The sequence below is a fragment of the Antedon bifida genome, chromosome 4 (genome assembly GCF_963402885.1).
Source record: "Antedon bifida chromosome 4, ecAntBifi1.1, whole genome shotgun sequence".
Taxonomy (NCBI): domain Eukaryota; kingdom Metazoa; phylum Echinodermata; class Crinoidea; order Comatulida; family Antedonidae; genus Antedon; species Antedon bifida.
In genome coordinates this window covers 32,413,718-32,438,812 of record NC_136229.1, presented here as the reverse complement: position 1 = coordinate 32,438,812, position 25,095 = coordinate 32,413,718, and the positions used below count along the sequence as shown (strand labels likewise).

Here is a 25,095-nt window from a genome sequence, read left to right as displayed (position 1 = left end):
CGTATGCCTAGCTAAGTTTGTAATGTAAAACACACGTATGAGAGAGAGGAAAATTAATACAGTTTTATACTGCTATCTAAAATACAGCCTAAAAGGCAAGGTGGTAAGATATAATTTGCATTAATTACATTTTGGGAAATATTTTCCATTGATTGTTTCTGATTGGTTTATTCTGTTGCTATGTTTTTGATTGGTTAAAACTTTACAACTTCTTTATCTGTAACCAAGGTAAATCATGCATGCTTGCTGTAGGATTAAATTAGGGTCTAGGATAATTGTCGTCACAGGTTGATTTTAAATTTTTTTTTTGCAGAGCAAATAAACTATAACCTTCAGATGATCACAAACAATGGTTTCCCTAATTCAACCTATTATCATTATTCAATTGTTTTTGTTGATTAGTGTGGAGTCTAAGAATAACAACAAAAGAGTAAGTGCAATATTGAATCATTGAGTTGCTTCATTAAGTCCATTAATTTTCACATTTCTAACTTCATTTTAAATAAAAACACACAATTAACATGTCCCCGGTCTTATACCACGTTCATGGTACTTTTAAGGTACACATCTGCATGGATGACTGGGTTGGAAGAAACCCATTCAAATTTACAAGAAATTATGTCATGTAGCCAAAAGAATTGATAATATTAAACATATTTTTTTTTTGTTTTTTTTTGCAGATTTTAGTTGATGTCACAAGTAATAAGTTGACCAGAGAGCATGATGGGAGCTTTGGCATGTGGTCATATCATGGGTAAAATATTTGTTAAAATTTCAACTAACCCGATTTTAACTGGATTAAAAATGAAAATTATATATGTACAGTATATAGCTGGGCCTACTTTTTATTTGAAACATGTGAACCTCATACATTAATCTAGACTAAGGATAAATAGTATAAAAAATTATATTAAACATTTTAACAGGATTGCAAAGGAAAGTCATGTGAAACCTAAAGAATTTATTTTTAATGCTGACTTAGTAGACGAGGAAGGAAGACACAAACACATAGCTTCTACATTGTATCCCACACTGGGCTTGACCTCTGACCAGGATCCAGTATATCAGGTGATACTATTAAATATAGCATACTGATAAATTACTATTTCTAGACAGCGACTTGGCTTAATATTCGTAAGAGGAAACATTTTGGCGTAATAGCGTACTTATTCTCTAAGCAGAAAAAAAATGCCCTCATTATCTTCAGAATGTACATATCAACAAACAATGAGATACTAGCTAGTTAATTAATTAACAATTCATAATTTTTTCTGATAGGAATACTTGATACTTCAATCTCAGCTTGTCGGAGTCGATGGCTTTCTTGTGGAATGGGTGAGTTTTAAATTTATTGGTAATCATTATTTTAGTTAATAATATATGAATAATCATTATTTTTCATTATAATATTTTCACAGGGGTATAAAGGTCACAGTAGTGATATTGCACTTCAAAGCTACCGGTCACTCGCGAACAAGCACAAGCCGTTCGTCCTTGGGGTCAATTGGTATGTTTCTTTTCATTTCAACATTTTTATGCTACAACATATTAATACTACATGTATTAATATCACAAAAACTTGTGCCCAATAGGTCACAAACAGATTAAGACTATCCTGTCATTGACATGAATTGCTAGAGCTTTGTAAAACTAAATTATATTTGGTTTTTTTTGTAGGTGTGATCATTGGTTGTATGATTCATTGAAGAATAAAACAAGATCAGAAGTGAGTTTGACGAGTTACTGGTTGTAGGCAATAGTTATATAACTATATCTTCAATCTGGCTCTTTTTTTTTTTTCGACATCCAGCATTTAATTTCAATAACCTTCTGTTACCCATTGCTTCTAGTATAGGTCAACCCCAAACCCGGACACAACTTCTATGTATGTATGGTACATAATTATTATCACTGTACTTTGTTTGTTTATTTACTTTTAGATTTTAGATACATTCCATGACAACTTACAGTACTTGATGGATACCTTATTTCTAGGACCAGATGTATCTGTGTTCAACAATAAAAATCCAGTTATATTTCTCTTTGGCGGAGGCATTACGTCTGGCATTTTGAGAGGTAAGTGTGTTTGCAGATGTCTCCTTCAATTACATACCTGGGGGTTTTGTAGTATTTTTAAGTCTGATTGAATGGAAAATATTTTGTCCCCTTATTTGTTGTTCAAGTCTGATGAGATAGGATGAAGAAGATAACTATGATAGTTGTTATAATGATGATGTGCCCAAATATGGTAGTGATATGTTTAAATATAGTAGTGATATGACATCATCTTGTCCATATATGGGCACATCACATTTTTTGTCACACAAAGTTTGATAGTGTAGACAGAGCTTAATGATGTTTCATAAAAGTTATTAAAACTTGTTTATTTTTTCATTTCTTCATTTATTTAAGATTTGATATCAATGCCATTGGATTTAAAAGAAGGGGTTGATAAACCAATTTGGATTGGCAGTTATCTGAATTTTGCATCTGGCAACAAATGGGACGAATGGGCAGATCTGTTAAATGGAACATTCGGATGGGTACCTCCAAGAACTACACCAACCCCCTCTGATATGCCAGAGTGGGATTTTTATGCCTCATTAAAAGATGTGACAACATATCATGTGAGTTTATTTCATTTATTTTACATCACAGCATTTAGGGTATGTTGCTTATGATTGAAGTGCTACCAATAGCAAGAGTTAATACTGTAGGCTGACAACACCTACTGTACACTTCCTACCAAACTATCTTTGAGGTTTGGATCAAAAATTACCTTATTGCCTTTTAACATTTGTTGTTTTGTTACAGGAAACTCTCAACAATTTTGGTTCTGACTGTCTGAAGAAGAATGAATGTCAGCTATGGCTGGGGTCAGCTTCGCCACAGTTTGATAACAGAGGATGTGCAGGTTGGGGAGGATCCCTGAAGAAAATGGCACAATGGATCAAGAATGACACCTCAGGGTTAGATTAATGATTAATTAAAACTCTGTCTACACACTAATTTGACAAAAAAAAGTGGAATGTGCCCAAATATGGTAGTGATATGCCCAAATATGGTACTGATATGACATCCTCGTGTCCATATGGGCACATCACATTTTTTGTCATATCATGTGTTCTCCATCTATGAACCTGTGTCACGGTGTGTTAAATGTCCCAATGCAGACTTTGATACCAGTCTTGTTTGCTTTAGTCTTGCATTTCTTCATCCTTCAGATGAATCTTAAGTATGTTCAGAAAAGGTGCAAAATAAACTTAGTACACACGTGACCATTTTTAAAGAGTAATCATATCCCTGTATTGGTCACGGCAGATGGCAGTACTTACACAACCAATACATGCCCTGATTTAGATTTATTTGGCATATTTTCAGAAATAACCTGGATATTTTTGATGTCCAATGGCGTTACTACACCAACCACGCAACAACAACAAACACCATCCTCATTCCAACACTCAATGACTTCTCCGAAGCATCTGTTGTCCTGGCAACAAACGAAACTACTCTCCAATCGCTGTTCAGCATTTTGTTTTTTGCTCGGGAGTGGAAACAGAATTGTTACTATGGCCATGATGAGCTGTTGTTATTTGGCTTTTTGGATTGGTTTACAATGTATAAAGAAGCAGAATTTTTGAGTCGTACTCCAAATCTAAATGGTAAATTATTAAACTGAATTGTTAGGGTTGATTGATTTGGGTAGGCGGAGCCAAAGAAGGTACTTCAAGCTCATAGGAACTTACAGCACCTAACAAGGTGCTTAAAGACAATTCACCATTCAGATTATTGACTGTATATTTCATTTTTCAGCAACAAATGTAATGACATTGCTTGAAGAGACTGGACAATGGATAAGTGAGGAGAACATGACTAATGCTAAACAAAGCCTGAATAAAGCAAGGTAGTATTACAGTATACAAACAAAGGTTCTGAAGGCACTCACAGATGTACTAGATTCTCCCTCAAGTGTCATATTAAACACAGGCATTTTCTATCCATTTGAAAAAAATTTTATTTCATTTCAATTGTTTCACAATAATAACAAAAAGCACTTCAAAATCTGATTTGACAAGTTTTTTTTAGATCATGCAGAAAGTAAAAGGTCCATGTTTAGACCAAATTTTACTCTTTCCTCTGACATAAAGAGCATTTCAAAGGAAATACAATTTACATTATTCATGGTAAATAAATAAATATGCAGTAGAGTAAGGTAAATAAACATAGACAAATTTTGTAATCTATAATAAAGGCCAATAAAAAAGTAAATGATCAAGTCACATTACATATTTTTCCAGAGAATCTCTGAAGGAGTTGACTTCACTTGTTTCAACCAACGTTCTGGATATACAGGTGCCTAGCAAGCAGATTTACACTGTAGTACCACCTGTTCAAGATCCATATGCAAATTACATCATCAACAGTACAACAGGGCTATTCCTACAGATGGATCAGCCAACTGCTGATCTCTTAAACAAGAAGAACTTTAAGGTAAGTGTTTAATGGGAGGGCGACAAATTAAAAATCTCATTCAAAGATTTTTCTCTACTTTAATTTTTTAATTAGGCCTGGCTTGAACATTTACCACTCAATAAATTTATAAAACTTTTCAGTTCAGTTATTTCTTATTTCAGGGATTTATGAGTTTCCAATATCAGTTACTCGATTCAAAGTTTGCAAATCTAATAGTGATGTCATCCACAAAACGAAAGGCTAAAAACAGCCTAGACGTTGGTTGCAGCAGACAGGTGATTAAGGAAACTATTGGTGGCAGCAGACTGAATAGCAACTATGTTTCCAACTTTGCAGAAATATGTGATATCATGTGCAACATTCCAGGTATGTAAATGATAACTATTAAATGTAAAGAAGGACACTGCTAAAATAAACATAGTGGCACTTAAGTTTAGGTACCAGTGCACCAATTATTTATTTGGATGATGTTAAGAAAGTAAAAACATTAGGATTTGTAAAATCTCAACTTGATTTCCTTTTTTGACAAAAACCTTACTTTACTAGTACTGTAAATACAATGTTCAAATTAAAAAAGTTAAATTGATATTTCTGAGTGGCCATGGCATTCTATGCCTATACATGTGTATATAATATGAAATTCAATATCACCTGTACAACAGTGCTTAGAAACATAAATAATTATTTTTGGACATTTACATCAACTTTTTCTCTTTCTAGGTGTTTGGCAATCTGCAAATGTCACCCTCTATGAGCAGAATCAATCGTGGGACCATAGTGCTAAAAATTCATCGGATATTTACTTCACGGCTAATGCAAATTTTCTTATCAGAAAAATCTCGCTTCAATTTGAGACATTGGAAAGAAAATCTTAGATGAAGTTGACATTCCAATATTTTTATATTAATAGATTTGATTATGTCACCGCAACATAGATGTAATGATGTTGAAACACACTGGTTGTAATTCAACATTTTTAGCATGTTAGAATTGATTGAATAGCTCTAATTAGCTTTTAATGTACAGTACTCAGAAAAAATATTGTCTTTCTCAAATAAATACTTTTTTAATTTACCCCACGTTACTTAAGGCCACTTTATATATTACTACTTGCCAATTTGATATTTTTTATAAATAATATTTATCAAATGCATTATGTTTATTCTAATCTGAAATATTAATTTATCTAATAAGATACAATTACTATTATTATTATTGTCAGATATGTAAACAAATATTTTTTATAAAAATACTATATTTAGACAAGCAATGAACCTCATATGTTTAGAATAAAATGTGTATATTAAAAAATATTTTGGTATAGTTTTTATATTCTTAATTTTCTAAAAGACCTACAAAACTATATAAATGGCCAACTTGGAATACATTTACCTACTAAAGCATGCAAACCTGTGTTGTGTTTAGACCTGAGTAATAAGGCAGCAAATGTTTTTTTTTACACTACCAGATAACAACTGTCAGATGAACTGTCCTCAATTATTTGGCCCATTCATTGTTTCTCAGGTCGATTCGTCGGATTTTACCGCTTACTGTTTTTGGAAGACTCTTAACAAATTCTATCTGAAAGAAAAATAATAATCTTCATCAAATTAATTAATATGGTTAAAGATATGGTAAAGAAAGAATGCAGGAAAGTTGGTTTGGAGAAACATGATGCGCAAGACGGGGCAGATGGTGCAGCACTACAGCCTGGAATGAGTGACAGTAACCACTTGGAAGAGGGAGAACTCACTCACTACACAGTCATCAAGAAAACAACTGCCATTGTGCAGTTCTAAGCAAAGTCTGGTACTAACAACAAGGACCTGCTGAAGGCCAGAGTACAAATATCTTACCTTGCGTGGGTATTTGTAAGGTGCTGTTATGTTCTGTACATGCTTTTTTAATTCCTCTTTTAGGTTTTCTTCATCTTTTACTTCATAGTTGCTAGCAAGAACCACATATGCTTTTACAACCTTTGATAACAATACATTCTTTAGTCAATCACAGGAATTAAAACAAAATATTCTGTATTTGTAAAGTAAAATAACTGTAGTGAGATAGGACTTGTTCAATATCTGGTTGATATTACCTCTCCTCTGATCTCATCTGGACTGCTAACTGCAGCTGACTCGGCAACCGCTGGATGTTCAATGAGGGCGCTCTCTACTTCAAATGGACCAATTCTATATCTAACGATAAAAATATTCAACATATTATAAACAAATGCTTCATAGTATAATTATAATGCAATTTTTAAGTCACTTTTTAATCAACAGCTATATTTCTCATCCAAAGGGCTGGGTTTGGCAGGAATTTTTACTACAGTAAAAGATTAGTTCTAAGTTACCCTGCAGATGTTATGACATCATCGCCTCTGGCAAGAAACCAGAAGAATCCCTCTTCATCTTTCATAGCTCTATCACCTGTCAAGTAGAAGTCACCTTTAAAAACTGCTGCTGTTCTCTCGGGGTCATTCTAGAAGATATAAAATAAGAATAACATAAAGAAGAGAATTCAGTAACCATTAGCTGTTGTCACATCTTTGTTTAAGCTTGGTTCCCTAGCAACGCAAGGACGTAAATCAACGCAAGTGATTTGACCAATATTCGAACAGTGGCTTGTCATTGGTCAACTCCCTTGCGTTGCACTTACGTCCTTGCGTTGCGTCGCTAGTGGGAGTCAAGCTTTTAGAGCATTAATACTTACAATGTATCCAGTAAACAAACCAACTGGTCGATTTGGTTTGACCCTTACTCCTATGTCACCTTCTTGACCTGGTCCAAGTTCATTGCCCTCATCATCAACTATACAAAGGTCGTAACCTGGTGCTGGTTTGCCCATCGATCCAGGTTTTAAAGGCAGGCATCGAAAAGAGCCACATAGTAGTACCTGGAAACAATTGTCAGGTTTTAGTCATTTGAATTTCTGTTAAGGATCTCTTAAGCTCTCTATTAAACTTTATGTGACAAAAAATGTGATGTGCCCATAATATGACATGATATGTCATATCACTACCATATTTAAGCATATCACTACCATATTTGGGCACATCACACTTTTAAAATAACATACTGTTTCACTTTGTCCATAACCTTCCCTTATTACATGTCCAACACGTTTCCGCCACTCTTCAATAACTTCTGGATTCTGAATAAATTTCAAAACAGTAAAAATCACAAAAGCAAACCAGAAATATCTTTATTCTTAAGAATTCTCATATTTAGCCAAGACATTTAATGTTGAATAACATGTAGTGTACATACCAAGGGTTCACCAGCACTAAGTACATGGCGCAAGGAATCAAGATTATATGGCTGTAAGTCTTCTTGGATCAACATACGAAATATGGTAGGAGCAGCACAGAATGTACTCACTGGATACTTGTCTAAAATCTGCAAAAGAGAACAATTAGAGAAAAACATAACCACTTTAATGGTTTGGGCATATAAGAGAGTACTGTTAGTAAAATTCAAATTCGCAAACACAAAACATTCCCCTATAAAAAGCTTAAATTTGTGTTACCACCTTCATAAATGATGAAATGGCATTTAAATAAACTTTAGACTGGGTGGAAATATAAGCTGTGTGAACACTGCTCACCAATAAACCTGAATACATACCTTTAAAGTCTTGCAAGGATCAAATTTTGGGGTGTGATGTACAAATATGCAAGAGCCTTGTATCCAAGGAGCATAAAAACTACTCCAAGCTGACTTTGCCCACCCCGTGTCAGAGGTATTCCAATGGATGTCAATTGAGGTCAAATCTAACCAGTATCTAAATAAAGAAGAAAAAACATAGCTTCAAACACCAAAATCAATTGGGGTCAAGTTTTCAAGTTGATGTCGATTGGGGTCAAGTTTTCCAAAAATCAGATAGTTCAGTTCAGTTTTGGCAAGTTTTCTATATTTCACACACCTTCCGGTGATGACATGTGCTAAACCATAAGACTGTGTCTGCTCAACCATTTTGGGTAATCCAGTTGTTCCACTAGTAAAGAAAATACACGTCGGATCAGAGCTCTTGCAAGAAACACACTGTCAAAACAATAACATTTACTGAATATCATACTCAGTGGTCACCTAAGAACAATACTACTAATATACACTATGGCAAATATTCCTACTCATTCAAACACACATGACACGTTTGAAAAATATTACAAAACCTTGTGGTCCTCAGATGCCTCCTCATTAAGACTTTTATAATCAAGCCAATCATTTCTACAAAAGAAACAAATTTCATTTCAATTAGTATTCTATTTATTTATTTTACAAACAAACCATTATATAAAATATACAGAGATGAATTGATCACGGACTGATAAAGTAAATAAGATCAGTATAACTACAAGAGTCAACAGTCCCATGATCTTAACTGCAATAAATTTAATAGCTTCCACAAAATAAAAGGTACCTTGTTTCTCCAACTTGAGATACTAACAATTTACTACGAAGCTCTGGACATTCATCAGCTACCTATAGTAAACAATATTCAGAATTTAGCTGACTATTTATAAAAGTTATCTAGGATTTTGCTAAAAATGAATAAATAGGGACATCATGTTTAATAAAAGCTTATGATTGTACCTGGTCAACAAATGGTGCAACACTTTCATCTGTAATGATACAAGTGGCTTTGGCATCTTGTAATCTTTGCTTGATATCTTTGGCACGTAGTAAAGTGGTTCCAGGACACAATACAGTACCTACAATATATAAGGGTGACAAGAGGCAAATTAGCCTATTTAATATATACCCACACACAATAATTTTCAAGTTTTAACAAATAAGACTAGATTTTAATTTGTCACTTTAATGGATGATCGATGTAATATAAGATAAAAACAGAGATACTGTAATTGTACACAAAAATCATATGCACTGAAGCATATACGGTTATAGTGCTGAATTTCGTCTACAATAGAATTAAGCAGTGTACACTACTGTATACAGTGTAGCATGTGAAATTACAGGACCCACTTATATTCTATTACGAACATTTATTATAATATTAATTCCGGAAAAAATATTTGGTTATTATTAAAAGACTGATCATCAATTAAATTCATATTGAACTGACCAGCTGGAAGAGATTGAGAGATGAATAATAATAAATTATAATGAATTAATTATTTTTCAAACAATTAAGGTCTAGTTCCGCCTTCTTATGAATCACTTGCGTAGGTTGTTTATTTCAAGTTGTCATTTTGGCAACCTAATATTTGACAACAAACAACCTACATGAGTGGGAGAACAACCAAGAAACAGAAGAAGGCCGGAAGAGACCTGAATTATCTGAAAAATAACTAAATAATAATTTATTATTATAACAATATTATTCATAGACTTGACAATCTCTTTCAGCTGGTCAGTTCCATATGAATTTATTTGTGATCAGACTTTTATATTAACCAAATAAGGTAAACAAAGCAGTGGATAACTTATAATAGCAATATCATTACTAATCAATCAGAAAAATATGACACACGAACAATTAGACCTGTTGTTCCAATGTTCAAATATTGAGGAAGGATTTCAATATTTGATGATTTGTTGATCATATTTGACCAAAGTTTAGTTATGTCTCCAACCTATTCTAGAGTCACCATCACATAGACTTGTTTATCAGTGACTAATTGTGGAACAGGAAAACCAGATCAAACCCAGTAGGCCTACCGATTTGATTTCATTTGGTACCTCACAACAAATAGATTATGAATGATTTTGAATGTGGACACTTTGCATGTTTTATTCCCCACCTCATGTGGTGGATAATGAATAAATTAAACTATTTAAAAATTAACATTCCACCTGTACGTAAACATGCAACATTGACAAGCCACCACTCTGGAACTCTGGGAAGAATCAACATCACCACCTCTCCCTTGTTAACTTGACAAACTTGCTCCAGGATATTTGCAAACCTAAAAACATAAGAGTATAAAATGTGATCATTGTGCAACACACCAGCAATAATAGTTTTGCCTTTAGAAAATAAAGTATGGAACAAAATGTGCAAAACCTGCATTTAAAGAAAAATCGGTGTTTATTGGAAAAAAAAAGAATTCAATAAGACCACAAAATAGAATTGAATAGCAGTTGATTACATTTTCATAGCATCAATAAAATGTTAATTTTAATAAAATGTTGGGGTTTTCTCATATTTGTTACCTTTTTGCTTTTGATTGGATATCTTGAAATGTCCATTTCAACTCTTTTCCTTCATCATTGATCCACCAAAGTGCTGGGTTTCTAGTTTTTCTTTCTCCATTCTAAAAATTAACAATCAACATTTAAAAAAAAAATTAGTAAAACAAAATGCACAAACTACAGTCAACTTCTGGAAGTAAAATGTTTCTTTATCTGTTTGGTATAGTTTATAAAGTTAGGTATTACTGTACCTTTTCCTTTTGTGCCCATTCATCAAGGACTTGAACAAAATTAAAATATTCTGGAACCTCTAACTCAAAATGTTTACGACCAAGTTCATAATCATTAAAACCTGTTGCTGACACTGCTGTAAGAAATGACCTGATTGGTTGATGGCTTTTTAATGATTGTCTTAACGCAGAATGCTGCCCAATAGAAAGTCTTGTTGCTAAGATTTTGCTGCAATCTTTTAAAGAACGTTTAAAAATGAATTCTAAATTGTTTATATAAAATTGTCCATAATGCAGTTGAACTTTCCCATGATGCAGCTGTAGGAGTCTTTTTCCAACTTTCAACATTTTTAATACATACCGGTATTACTATTGATCTACCAATATAAATAGAATATAAAATCATTTTATATTATTATTTAAGTAGTTTATTTCAATATAATAATATAATATAATAAATATATATATAATAATTTAGTTCATGTCACTCATAGATTTTTTACTATGCGTACAATTTATTATGTAAAAATATTAAATTAATTAACAGATTGTCCCAAAGCGCTTAAAATGAAAATAAAGATTGGAGAAAACAGACTGAAATATGTAAAATATAGTTTTAAAAGACAAAAAATAACAACAAAATCAGTGCTAAGAAGCCTTTTAAGTGTTAGTGCTAGACAGAGAATTACTGTAGAAACAATGACCGCGAGGATGCTTGTATGATGTTAGGTGTGGTATAAATAAAATCATGGTAAAGATTATTCAAGCTCTTCACAGTTATTAACACTTCATGATCATGTGTTTAACGATTACGTCTTCTCAGCATTGTTTCAACCAACCAGCACAAAGATATTATTTACATTTTTCAATTGTTTGCTCAGAATGAATATATTATATATTGTATAAATGATAATTTCAACCTGTAACTTATAACAAAATATCTTAAATCATTCATTTGAAATATTTACTTATTTGTAAAAAAAACTACAAAATAATTGAAATATATCTAAAAATTATAAATTTGTAATTATCCAATCTTAAGACAGTATATGATGTGTTTGGTAAATAGTTGGTTACTTTGCTAAAACAAAATTGGACATTGAATGATTATATTAATTGTGAGCACCCCTAAACACAAATGGACTAATCTTGTGAATAATGAATATTGATAACTTTTTACGAAAGCCGTCTGTGTAAAACCAATGTCATCATCTACTACAGTACTTGTCACTACAGTACTACTTGTCACTTACTGAACAATAATTATTAAAGACACTGAAATAATCAACAAAATAAACATTCAAAATGTCAAGTGGCGGAGGATTTAGTTCGTTAAGGTAAGATATAAAGTATGGTACTTATGATCATTTGAACCAGAGTAGTGTTCAAGCGCGTAGTAACAGGTTAATAGTTACCTTACTGTGAGTGAGTTCCTCAGTTGTATGGGGCAGCAGCATGTGACTGGTATATCTGTTTATTTATTGCACTGCACAATTTTTTAGTTGCATTCATATTCTAATCTTATAGCATACTTATTTAAACCAATAGATTCTTAGTGGTGTTATAAAATGGCCCGTTTCTAGCAAGAGCAGCATACTTTAATTTTACTTATTAAAAACGAATGTTCACAACATTATAATAGGGCTGCTTACTTAATGTGGAACTTGGTATATTCAAGACCGCAAAGCTGTAAATTCTGCATTGTCGGGAAATTTATTATCTATGCGCAATTTGAACAATTTGAAATTGCGCAAGAATTTCTTCCGCAATTTGGAATTACACAAATTGTTTTAATTACATTTATAACAATTAGTTTTTTAAAGTTTAATAAATAATTACTATTACAGCTTTGATTTTTATTTCAAATATACTGAAAAATACTTTGCACAGTTTGAAATTTCCTGTGCAATTTGAATTGAGTACTTTGATTCAAATTGCACAATTTCAAATTATGAAAATCGTTCAAATTGTGCGTAACATATATTTATTGTTGTATCCAAACCCGGCGCAAACTGCCACCCACTTTCCCACTGTGTTAAAAATCTCATTCATTTTATTCCTCTTTCTTGTTCACCCGCATGAGTTCTACTCATTCCTACCTTTTAGGTAGGTGTAGCACAATTCTCGGCCACCTGAATCATCCACCTTGCCACACCTGCCTGGATCATCCAGGCCAGGTAGTGGTGGCGGATGGATGATATAGCCTTATAGGCGCGCGCGCCTACACTACAGACAGGAGGTGGTAGGGAGTTGGTGCTTCTGCAGGATTGGTTACTTGGTATAACCGGCTGAATGACGGCTATTTTAACTACGGAGTATTATCAAGCAAACTAAATATTGTCACTATAAAAATAATACATTTATCTTGATTACTTACCACCAAAAATGATGTTCAAACTTGTTTGACGAAACCCTCGTAGCTCCACTACTCCATGTGAGATAGACCCTGGAGAATTAAGAATCAACCATTTCCATATAAACACATTATAAGTATGTGTATAGCAAATTTTATTTGTAAATACAAATCAATCCCAATCTGTATGGAAACTTCGTACAGTATAAACTAATTACCATTAATAACCCAGATATAAACTGGATTAAAATTTATGTAAATTGTAAATAAGAAAATATTATGACGCATGAAAGATGAACCCTTATTACAAAATGGAAAGACCTTACAAGAAATAAACACGGGCATGACCTTTGAACTTCCGAAAGACGTTCTCTTATTAAATTTGACAAGATTTGCGAAGTAAGTTGGCATGGGCGGTCTATTTTTATTGTTTATTAAATCAACAATATGTTCGTTAACAATGTGTAAAGTATTATCAAGAAAAGAGTATGATTGAAGAAAAAATGTTGTGAATCTACAGTATACTGTTTTAGCGTGAATTTAGTTGTAAAACGTTAAATAAATAGGCTAACCTTCAAGTACTCAACCTACCACCTGACTTATTTTTACCTACCACACAGTCCACACGACCAGCAGTGTAGGCTGGTGTAGACTCAACTTTGCTATGCCCTAGCTAGGCTGCCCTGCCTGGTTGGTAGCCCAACTTTTCTGACAAAGGGAAAGCTCATATTTTGGTCAGTAGGCCTACTGTGTCAATTATCAGGAGAGGTTTACAGCTTTGTTAATATGCAACAGTTACAGCCAAACAATTAATTGTAATTTTAATATTGAGTTTTCTGCAACTATCTATCAGATATGATAATACTATATCTAACTTTATTATTAACTGTATCATATTTTAATATTTAATACGATTAGTAGGCCTACTGTGTATACAAAAAAAAAAAGAAGTACAATATTATGGCTTCAGAAAAATGTACTGAGGAAGAAATAGACTTTGACAGTAATTTAGTCTTTATAAAAATCGAAGAAAAAGACAATGATGAAGAAAATGTTCAAAGGCAGGTGTGTTTGGACTCTGTTGACATATTGAAGAATCCACACCATCATGATCTATATGGTCTTAACACCACTGCCGTGCAAGAGGACGTAGAGCAGACATCACAAAAACATGTCTTGAGCAGTGACATGTTGGAGACAGAACAAAATCCACAGGTTTTGAGTAGTGATGATATGCAAGTCAAAGAAGAACATAAATCGCTGCCACCGGACTTGAGCAGTAATGGCATGGAAGGGCAGGAGGAACAGGGAACTCTCAAACAATTTTTGGGCAGTACTAGTAATGTCAAAAGAGTTAGAAGATTCCAAATGAAATGGAAGCTGAAGTATCCCTGGATCGATTACATTGGGGATTATGACCTTATAAATGGTGTTATGATTTGTACAATTTGTCGAGAGTACAGAAAGCATGCCGATCAAAACTCCAATTTTTTAAACGGAACAAGCACTTTTAGACTTGGTGCAATTGATGCTCATAACATTAGTAAAGGTCATAAGAAATGTATTGCAATGAAGCTGATGGAAACTGTGGACCAAGGTACAGCGATTGAGAATCTTTTAAAAATGAATCAAGAACGATCAGCAAGAATAAGATTACAAAGAAATGAAAGAAGAAAAAACCGCAGAAAGAAAATTGCGGGGTTGATAGACGGTCTTGTGAATGGATCAATGGTGTCATGTGACATACCAGCAGTAAGCAATGTAACCATACAATGTGATAACAAATCTAATAATATAAGTGACAATAATTTAAAAAGAGAATCACCTCCAATGGAAATACAAAAGCAAACACTTCCAACATCGCTTCCAGACACAAGTCATAGTTTCACACCACCTAAAAAGCCCCGATTGGTTGATTATGAAAGAAACAGAATACGTCGGTTTCAGTCGACGTGGCAGCTAGAGTTCCCATGGCTTGATTATTTGGGAGATCCTGATCGCCATAATGGTGTCATGTACTGCAAGATTTGTAGACTTTTTCCAGAGATTGCAGATCAATCTTCTAAATTTTTTTCCGGTACAAGTAGCTTTCGTAGAGGAGGAATCGAATCGCATAACATCAGTGTCGCACACCGTGCATGTCTTTGTAGAAAGAATGCTCATGAATCTATGAATACAGATCCAACAGAAGAATACGTTGATAATCAATCGGGAAGAATTGTTGTCAGAAAGACAACAGAGAATGCTACAAATGAAATCATAAATGATTTGCCAAGTATATCAAACCAACGAACTTATACTGAAGTAATTGGTTTACATGAAAACTCTTTTATTCCAGATGGTTTCCACCAGGTTTTATTCCAGGATGATTGGACCTCATTGTTTCCTTGGGTGGCATATACAGGTTCTAGGTCAACTGGTGACATGTACTGTAGAATATGTAGATTGCATCCCCACGATGCTGACATCAATTCTAAATTATTTAAAGGTACAAATATAATACAAAAGCGTTTACTCCAACTGCATTCAGAAAGTGCGTCGCATATTCTTTGTGTAGCAAAACAGTTTTTCGATGAATCTTTAGGAGATTATAATTTTCACTCACCATTACCAATAAATCATTCTTCTAAGCTTTCATCAAGCAATCACTCTTCAGAACTTTTATCTCACAATCAGACTACTTCCAATTCGCTATCATACAGTCCCACTACTTCACATTCATTATTGCAGTGTCAGACATATTCAGAACCAGCATTACATATTTCACAAGCTCCCAATCAACTATCAGCGGACTTTCCACTTCCTCAAACTGAAATAAACTGTAAACCATACACACCCATGTGTCGAAGATATAATGAGAAACGTAAACTTCTTGAGTCTAGCAGCCACCAGAGTAATCTTTTCCATCAAAGGTCACATGCAGCTGTTGTGGAGACCACATCATCATGGCAGCCGCAAGAAGAAACTGAGACAGAAGAGTTCTGTAATGTTTCTGCATGGAAGAGTGAATTTGTTTGGTTAGACTTTGACTGTAGTTCTGGTGTCATGACCTGTAAACTCTGTCAATGCTATCCAATGGATGCATCAACATCAGAATTCTTGAAAGGTTCTAAGAATTTTAGTAGAGACCACTTAGTTCAACATGCCAAAAGTAACGGACACAGAGCTGCTGTTTGTCGTAACTTTCTTGCAATTCTTGCTAAGCAGAACACAAATCCTGAAATGGAAAATGAAATTGATAAAGTAACGTATAATGATTTGCCAGAAGAACAAGGTCATAGGTAATAGTCCTACATTCTATTAGAAGTATGGAATAGAAAACACCAATTTGGTTTCCTTTTAAAACATTTTTGTATTGATATTTAAATACTGAAAATATATCACTTGGGATTCGGCATTTGCTGAAGTACCTAGTTTAAATGTTTTAATTGATCTATAAATTGGGAAACCACTACAATATTGGCTTTGATAAGGCACCTTCTGGAACATCTCTGTGTAGAATGTTGAATAAAAATTATTAATAATCATTTACAGTATGCATACGGTAATTTCTTTACCAACAACATTGGATTTAACATTATGGTCAATGTTTTCACATTTTTTCTCCAACAGGCAAATGATAAAAAGAGCCGCAAGTATGGAGGAATTCAATAAAATGCGTGACAAGGCTAAGAGCGCTATTGACGACTCTGCAGCTGACTTGAACACCATCAGTCAGGAGATTTGGTCAAACCCAGAACTTGCGTATGAAGAACACCATGCCCACAAGATCCTTACAAACTTTTTGGAAAAACAAGGCTTCGAAGTTGAGCGTAAATACATCTTGGACACTGCCTTCCGAGCTACATGGGGTACAGATGGAGGCGTTACCATAGGAGTCATATGTGAATATGATGCCCTTCCTGGGATTGGACATGCTTGCGGACATAATTTGATTGCAGAATGTGGAGTTGCTACTGCTATTGGTATTAAAGCTGCTCTTGAGATGAACTTAGTTAAAGATCTTAAAGCAAAGGTAAACAAAATTTTGAGCAGTTTGCTTGCTTTAACTACTCAGTTGAGAGAATATTAGTCCTTCTATGCTCATGGTGTGATACAACCATACAATACTGGCCATTTTGTACAGGTACTGCCCTGCTCGTATCAATTTGATGTTGCCCTAGTTTAATAGCTCTCTAAATTCAACAACCATACACTCCACCATGTATATATTTAAAAGAGGCTCTTAGAAACATATTTTTAAAACAATTTACCCAAAATGAATAATTTATTAATACACTGGAGCTTGTAAGTAATAGTACATTTATTTATGATGGAAAATGTGACCTCTTTAATTTATGAATTAATATATGCAAATATTGTTGCTGGTAGAATTAGTACATTGGACATGTGATTACAAGTATTATAATTTATGAATGAACCAAGACCAGGATTTTTTACAACACAGTCTAATCATAAAGAACAAAAAGATTTTATTTTAATGCGTACACTAATACATTTTTTAGGCCACTAATTATCTTGCTTGTACTTTGTGGAAAAGATTTAAATCTTGCAAGACCCTTTTGCATAGACACTAACATATATTCAAGCTAAAAAAATAATATAAACATCATTTACTAATACAATTCAATGTCGTGGTAAGTAAACAAGTTTAGTTTAAACCTCCAAAAAGTTTACAACTTGTGTGAGTTGAAACAGTTGTTATTAACTTCTGCCATGATCATTTGTTTTTAAAAAGCATAGGTTCAAATCTCTTTCTGTCAAAGTCTTCAGATAGGTTCAACTTTAATTTTTCTTAGATTGTTGTGCTTGGTACACCAGCAGAAGAAGGCGGTGGAGGAAAATGCCAGATGATTGAACGTGGTGCATTTGATGGCTTAGACGTTGCAATGATGGCCCATCCATACGCCCACAATGTCTCAAGACCAAAAGCACTGTCCATGCTAGAGTAAGAATGCTGAACACATCATATCCCCCTGGGCCATTTTTTTATTATATTAAATTTTTAGAATTCAGTTTAGTATTTAAGGGAGAATAGAATTTGGTATTTTAAAATAACTTTTGTCAGCTTATATTGAGTTTTGAGAGAATTGGCTGTATATTATGTCCCACAACTTAAAGCCCACAGCATCATTACAACCAACAGCTTTACTACAGTATGTTTACAGTATAATTTTAATTAAAATGTTAAATTTCAGATTAAAGATTAGTTACCATGGTAAATCAGCACATGCCGCTGCAGCACCATGGGAAGGTGTCAATGCATTAGATGCTGCCGTAGCATGCTATAGCAATTTATCAAATCTACGCCAGCAGATGAAACCAGATTGGAGAATCCATGGTAAATAAGGATATAATTCACATTGTCAGGAGTTCTTGGTGATTTTCTCTCTTCATCAAAACCTGTAGCTCTAAATAGCATACACTGACTTTCAATCTACTATAATAAAAGGAGAAATTTGTTATAATTTATTCATAAAAAATGAGGTAAATATGCTATATACATTTTTAGGTATTATAACTAATGGAGGACTTCAGGCAAATATCATTCCTGATAAGGCAGAGCTATCGTACTACTTGAGGGCGCCAGATGAAGAGAATTTAGCACTGCTAAAAGAGAAAGCAGTAGCATGTATTGAGGGAGCTGCCAAGTCTACTGGTTGCCAGGTAATATTGATTTTCAACAATAATTTTCTTTTTCCTGCAGAAATAATTAATGTCAGTACTGAATACATACAGCTTGGAAAATTTTACTAACACCAGGGTGTCATTTTAAGCTAGCAGTGTCTGTGTCAACATCATTCCAACATTTGAATTTGAAAATGACACCTCTGCAACATTTATTTTCCAGGCTATGTTTTTGTTCAACCCCCTATGTGTATCGCTAAGTCATAACACACACCTTTCCAATGTCTATGAAAAGCAACTCCAGATTTTAAAAACGGATGAAACAAAGGACGCAAAGTCCGAGACTGAGACTAATGGGGGCGCTAATGGCTCCAACAATCTGAGTAAAAACGCAGAAGTTATGATGGATTCGGTAGATATTGGAGAACTGTCTTTGAATATCATAAGCCTTTTTGTTTCATACGCCATTGATGATGATACTGTGTATGGAACAGAAGCGTTTAATCAAATATGTGGTATGCATACTGTTGGTATTGATATAAATGTTAATTTAGTTGGAGCAGAGCATAGTGGGGTTTTGTCTTCTCGTGTAGTCTTCATATCAAGGGTTCTGATCTCATATCTGTTTTCTTCTTCTAAGGTAAAACACTATATCAGACTGATGGGTTCATTTGTGGTTCTTATTCTTTGATATAAAAGATCATTTTGCTCTCAAAAATTCAATCATTATGTGAAAGTGCAATGCGTGATGATACAACATTGTATTTTATTGCCTATGCTTTTTAAACTATAAAACTGGGGGGAAAAGATATATTTTCTCTTCATTCTTTCAATTTTTAAAAGAATTAGGGTGAAAATTGACAACTACACCTTTTTTAAACATCATCATAAATATTGTCATAGGTGGAAATTACGCACCGATGCACAAAATGAAAATATCAAAAACACTACATTAGCATCGCTGCACTAGAAAAGAAGCATGTGATTGATACGGGTATAAATGTGATTTGCACATAGTAAACTCAAAATATCGACACGCACATGGATTTGGTGACTTCACAAATGTTACACTGAGAATTTATATGGGGCATGTGGTGATATCAATACAGATGCACCACTTACTTAATTAAATCAGGTATGTGCTTGTTTGTTGTTTTCATTGGGAGTTATGTAGCTACAAAAAGCTTGGGTGACAAATAGTTAAGGCGTTTTCCTAAATGTTAAGTAAATGTTTACTTATAAAGCTAAATATAGTTCTTATCTTAGAAACAGCATAAATTGTTGCATTTTAATTTAATTTGCTTGTTTTATTTTTTTGCCCAGGGTCCGAAGCAGCTCAGGTGCCTACACTGATCCAGGCCAAAGCATTCGCATTGACTGCCCTGGAATTGGCTTATCCTATGAACGAGGGAATGCTTCAAAATATTCGCAAGGAGTTCCAAGACACTGTAAAACCAAAACAACCACAGAAAGAGAAAGCTGAAGAGAACTAATCTGTTTTTCAATATTTTGTCAGTTATTTCTGCAGTAATAGCTACATTTACTTCAGTATAATTGGTTGACTCTAAAACTGTCAATAATATTAATGCAGTAACAGTTCGACAGTAATTATACTAAATAGATAATTGTATTTATACTTATTTTTCTTTCTTAAATCATTTTAAATGTTTAAATAAATCTTAAATGTAAATTGTCAATAGAACTATTTACATTTGTTTGCTTATTGTAGTAAAATATGTTATTTTTAAAATAAGTATGTGAAAAATGATTATTGGTACTACAGTATAATTGAAATTTAATATGTATTAGTTTAAATTGTAATGTTTAAATTAAGATTTGTAAAGATTACTAAACATGAAACATTATTTAAAGTTAAAATATTTTAAATGTTGATTTAGAATATTTATGGGATTTTGTTTATTTGTAACATGCATAATGTGGGTTTGTTATAATAAGGTTAAGATGCAGTGTAGATAGTTTGCTCACTTTAATTTAGACTTCTATTTAAATAAAATCAAGTGCCTTTATAACAGATTTATTGTCTTAGGAAACAAATCATAAATAAAAATGTTTCAATACAATGATTTCAGTATTTGTGTCTTTATTAAAAGTTATAAATTTGTATCATGAATGTTCGTTTTTTCTGGTAATTAGTGATTTTTTTCCCAAAATATTTATTAGACACAAAAAACCTATTCATTACATTATGGTTTATCAATTAAAGCCGATTGTTTTTTGACAGTGCAAATTTTTTATTATTAATTTTTTTTCTAAAACAAGCCATTTTATTTTATCCGTGTACTGTAGGTTGAAATAAAACAGCAAATACATTATAAAAATCTTTTGACCAACTCTGCTTTGATATCGCTTTATGAGAAGTATGCAAGCAATTTAGGTGTTCATTTTGGAGAATCTAATTTTACACATGGATCAACGGATATGGGAAATGTCAGTTACGTAGTTCCTGGAATTCACCCAAAATTTGACATTGTCACCAATGCCCCAAACCACTCCACTAAGTTTACCGAAGCAAGTGGTAAGTTATTCCAGTGTTTTTATAATTATTCAATTTTTTGTGTTTGCATGCAATGTTTTTATTAAATGAATGAAATTTTTTTTTGTTCATTTAAAATCAGTCAGTCAGTCTTTCACACCTTCTCCGGTTTGACTCCGACTCCAGTACAGGTTTGCGTCATATTGCATGTACGACATTAGTGCATATCGAGTAAAATGATTGCCGTATAGCCATGTGGAGCATCGTGAAAACAAAACACAGATTTTATTTTCAGGACCGGAGAAGGTGTTAAAGACATAGTGTTTTATGTATATAAATTAAATAAAGTTTTTAAATTATATTAAGCAATGATATATTATGTGAATACTATAAAATATAAATAATATATCTATACTTTTTTCTCAGGAACTGCAGCAGCCCAGGGTCCAACACTTATACAGGCCAAAGCACTAGCATTGACTGGCCTGGAAATAATTCATTCTGGCAAAGATGGAGTTTTGTGTACCATTCGCAAGGAGTTTGAAGATACAATTAGACCTCAATAAATAACACTTGGAAAATTTAACATTTCATGAGATATTATTAAACCACCAGTCAAGAAGCAATTTCAATTAACTTTAAGTTTAACAAATGGTTTTTTGAATTTGAAGATACAATCAGACCTCAATAAGTAGAACTTTAGGAATTTTAATGAGATTTCATGAGATATGATAGACACCAGTCAAGAAGCAATTCCAACGGTTTTTTAATTTAAGATATAATTAGACCTCAATAAATACAAGAATGCATGTTTTTTAGAGAATTATCAAATTTGGTCCGGTGTTGGCATGTGCATTAATATTTATGCTAAATTTTCTTTTATCATAAAATTTCATTTGACAGAACAAAGTTAACTTAGGTGAAATAAACTTATAATTAATATACTGTACTAATAGATATTTATAAAGCACAGAAATCAAGTAGAAGGAAATGAAAAGACAAGAAAATAATCCAAGAGTGAAAATAGTTGCACAACCACGAATTTTACTGTTATTTAATGTTTAAATTACTGCTTTCCTCTTTCACTGAATAATATTGCGAAGTAGTCTAGCCTGTGGTAGGAATATTATTCTCCTCTAGAATATTGCTGTATTTTATTTCCGATTTACTTTGTTGACTCAACCACACCATATATTTAGTTTTAGCTGCCTATACAATTTGCTATGATGTTATATGGTCGTCCCATTCCGCGCGTGTAAATAATACCACCTGCCATTTTTACATAGCTAGGCGCGTGCGGCCTAGCCTATAACTTTCATAGACCGGTTAGTTTATTCAATCAATAGGCGAACTATAGTCTCCTACCTATTTAATGTTGAAAGATCGACTTAATAACAGTACTTACTAGGCCTAGTTAGCCTACTACTACTGGATAACTAGGCTGACTAGGCCTGGAGGTATAACTCGTTGAAATTTGTTGCTGCATCTTGAATTGTGTGTCGTGGTGGTGGATTCAGTTTGGGTCGTCTGCATAATTAAATCGCGCGCTCGTCGAGAGAAGACCGGGATGTTGTTTTTGATTGGTCAGTAGTTGTTGGTTGTTTTTTTTCTCGATGTCTGATATTACGTCTTAAAGTTATAACTAAACTAATAACAATAAATGTTTATAAAGATTTCAATGCGCACCGGATACGTGTTACGACAGCATACACCGTTCCAAAAGAACTAACTGTAATCGTCGGCGGGCATAAAACTCGCTAAATTATCCCATTGTATGTCCTCTAGAAGCCTACTCTACCACTGCGGCACGTATCGGAGTTATGAATGAATAGTTCAAGGTGGGATTATTTATTAGATGGGCTTATTCTCGGGGAATATCCAAATTTAGGTTAAATTCAACGTAAATTACACATTTGTGTCTTGAAATAAAAATATAATTATTTTGATAAATTGATTTCTTTGTCTTTTGTTTTGTGTATGGTAGTACAGTATGATGTAGATTCCTCCGTAGTAAAATTATAACCCGGAGGTTTATTGTGATTACTGAAAACAAAAAATGAAGAAAATAATAACAATTAGACGTTCTTCTGAAATAAGAAAAATAGTAATTGATAATATATACTGTACACCTATAATATATTTATACTACTATAACTGGTAGGCCTACTGTTAATTAATATAATATTAATGTTAATATTTCCACATTAATTTAACCAAATGGAAAAGATGATATGAAATTGAAAATAATAAAAAATGTAAAAATAGTTTTAATTACTTGACCATCCATTTTCGACGACAAAGAAAACCTAAAGATTGACAATTGTATTTTAAAATTTACAGTATTACAAAATGAAGTGTAGATTTTTATGGTTTGTGTATGCATATAATCAAAACACTAAATGTATAAAGGTTAAAAGAGTAAAAATCAGAAAATAACGAAAAAAGTAGAAAACGGAAATTTAATGTACGAAAATGAAATGTGAACGAAATGTGTATGAAATATTGAATGAATAAAGGTGGTGGTTAACCACAAGAGAGAAAAAAAAATATTGACAATTATTTTTTTGTTTAAAAACGATAATGAATAGGGCCGTCGCAGCAGGCAGACGAGGCGCTCGCCTCTCTTCTGAGACGTGTATATCACTATACCCACCCCAACCAGCAGAGATTGCCATATTTCAGATTATTAATTAATATTTAGGCCTAAAATATCTTTGACTCGTCTGTTTTTAACCTCTCGCTACGGCCATGATGAATACTGTATAAGTATGGATACCCACATTTAGTAAAATTTGCCAATTCATTGTAGTGGCACGTGACTACCATGAGGCGCAAAGCTAAAGAGTTTATACGATCTTTATCTTTTTTTCCTTTATATTATAGTTTGAGTTGGTTCTTGTAGGTCACTTTAAGAACCTGCTTAACAATGCTGGTTTAACTGAGTTATTTGAAGAGTTTTCAAGGGAATTCTCAAGAACTAACGTAACCGACGAAAAACCGTTTGGATCAACCGATATGGGAAACGTATCTTATGAGTTACCCAGCATTCATCCGATGTTTGGCATTGGCACCGACGCTCCCATCCACTCAGTAGAGTTTGAGAAGACAGCGGGTACGTTGTGATTTTCAAATAGGTATAGCACTAGTAATCAACGACTCTTAATTTATTATCCATGCTATTTAAAAGAGGTTTACATCCATGCTATAATAATGAAGAACTCGATGCTATAATCGTGGCCTCTTTCAATTACTTCTTTCTTTCACCCACCACACGCCACCACGCCCTACACGTCCTCCTAGTCACAATCCATTCATCTCATTCACGACTCGTTGTCGCATCTTGATGTTTATCAGTACCCAATACAACAACATACAGTAATTTCATAATTTCGTCCATTACCTCTTTTTCAGGTTCTTCTGTCGCACAGGAACCGACACTGAAACAAGCAAAAATATTGGCAGTGATTGGTATAGAACTTGTTAAATTGAATATGGCGGGAAAACTACAAGACTGTCTGCAGAAAAGCCGGTGAACAGCTGATACCGCAATCGGACAACATTTAATTTTGAAATTCGGTTTTCGTTGTTAGAAACTAAAAATACTTATTTTAGTATTGATATAACGAAATATAAATAATTATCGTTATGTCCAGTCTGACCTACATTCTTTTTACAGGATGGCATGGCCTCGAATATATATTCGATGTCATGCCAATGTCAAATGTATGGCCTGCATTAATGGATCTGGATCTGGTGGAT

General features: G+C 33.3%; 3 protein-coding genes across 7 annotated transcripts; 2 read left to right on the top strand and 1 right to left on the bottom strand.

Annotated features, from left to right (window-relative positions):
- The first annotated feature begins 40 nt into the window (after window positions 1–40).
- On the top strand, window positions 41–5,640 carry LOC144840845 (uncharacterized). The gene is made up of 15 exons (XM_078696890.1): window positions 41–103; window positions 314–430; window positions 681–754; window positions 927–1,068; window positions 1,279–1,335; window positions 1,419–1,507; window positions 1,678–1,726; window positions 1,941–2,076; window positions 2,413–2,627; window positions 2,815–2,969; window positions 3,382–3,665; window positions 3,817–3,907; window positions 4,302–4,494; window positions 4,638–4,842; window positions 5,197–5,640. Exons 2-15 carry the CDS (start codon window positions 350–352, stop codon window positions 5,349–5,351), a joined length of 1,926 nt encoding a protein of 641 aa, XP_078553016.1. The 5' UTR covers window positions 41–103; window positions 314–349; the 3' UTR covers window positions 5,352–5,640.
- On the bottom strand, window positions 4,891–13,320 carry LOC144840846 (acyl-coenzyme A synthetase ACSM3, mitochondrial-like). The gene is made up of 16 exons (XM_078696891.1): window positions 13,239–13,320; window positions 10,883–11,238; window positions 10,653–10,753; window positions 10,293–10,405; window positions 9,069–9,187; window positions 8,896–8,957; window positions 8,648–8,702; window positions 8,398–8,516; window positions 8,100–8,256; window positions 7,743–7,871; window positions 7,552–7,626; window positions 7,186–7,368; window positions 6,827–6,954; window positions 6,569–6,668; window positions 6,333–6,452; window positions 4,891–6,057 (listed from the first exon to the last, which is right to left on the bottom strand). The coding sequence occupies exons 2-16, from the start codon at window positions 11,207–11,209 to the stop codon at window positions 5,974–5,976; spliced, it is 1,872 nt and encodes a 623-aa protein (XP_078553017.1). The 5' UTR covers window positions 11,210–11,238; window positions 13,239–13,320; the 3' UTR covers window positions 4,891–5,973.
- A 306-nt stretch (window positions 13,321–13,626) lies between these two features.
- Window positions 13,627–24,952, top strand: LOC144840844 (uncharacterized). 5 transcript variants are annotated; one of them, XM_078696887.1, is made up of 8 exons: window positions 13,627–16,495; window positions 16,827–17,229; window positions 18,014–18,162; window positions 18,413–18,555; window positions 18,727–18,881; window positions 19,066–19,357; window positions 19,860–19,977; window positions 20,166–20,297. In XM_078696887.1, exons 1-7 carry the CDS (start codon window positions 14,175–14,177, stop codon window positions 19,970–19,972), a joined length of 3,576 nt encoding a protein of 1,191 aa, XP_078553013.1. In that variant the 5' UTR covers window positions 13,627–14,174; the 3' UTR covers window positions 19,973–19,977; window positions 20,166–20,297. The 5 variants fall into 5 exon arrangements, with proteins under 5 accessions (XP_078553013.1, XP_078553012.1, XP_078553009.1 ...); XM_078696888.1 differs by lacking the exons at window positions 19,066–19,357; window positions 19,860–19,977; window positions 20,166–20,297 and adding exons at window positions 21,150–21,378; window positions 21,763–21,894; window positions 22,020–23,350 and having other exon boundaries at window positions 13,632–16,495; XM_078696886.1 differs by lacking the exon at window positions 19,860–19,977 and having other exon boundaries at window positions 20,166–20,423.
- The last annotated feature ends 143 nt before the right edge of the window (window positions 24,953–25,095 follow it).

Bases quoted from the DNA above. Each gene is read 5' to 3' on its own strand.
- LOC144840844 (XM_078696883.1), top strand. From the start codon at position 14,175: ATGGCTTCAGAAAAATGTACTGAGGAAGAAATAGACTTTGACAGTAAT. The intron at 17,230-18,013 runs GTAAACAAAATT...AATTTTTCTTAG, and splicing joins TTAAAGATCTTAAAGCAAAG to ATTGTTGTGCTTGGTACACC. The intron at 18,882-19,065 runs GTAATATTGATT...TTTATTTTCCAG, and splicing joins CCAAGTCTACTGGTTGCCAG to GCTATGTTTTTGTTCAACCC.
- LOC144840845 (XM_078696890.1), top strand. From the start codon at position 350: ATGGTTTCCCTAATTCAACCTATTATCATTATTCAATTGTTTTTGTTG. The intron at 2,628-2,814 runs GTGAGTTTATTT...GTTTTGTTACAG, and splicing joins AAGATGTGACAACATATCAT to GAAACTCTCAACAATTTTGG. The intron at 3,666-3,816 runs GTAAATTATTAA...TTCATTTTTCAG, and splicing joins TCGTACTCCAAATCTAAATG to CAACAAATGTAATGACATTG.
- LOC144840846 (XM_078696891.1), bottom strand. From the start codon at position 11,209: ATGTTGAAAGTTGGAAAAAGACTCCTACAGCTGCATCATGGGAAAGTT. The intron at 10,406-10,652 runs GTAACAAATATG...TTATGTTTTTAG, and splicing joins ATCCAATCAAAAGCAAAAAG to GTTTGCAAATATCCTGGAGC. The intron at 8,517-8,647 runs GTTTTGTAATAT...TTGTTTTGACAG, and splicing joins AGGCATCTGAGGACCACAAG to TGTGTTTCTTGCAAGAGCTC.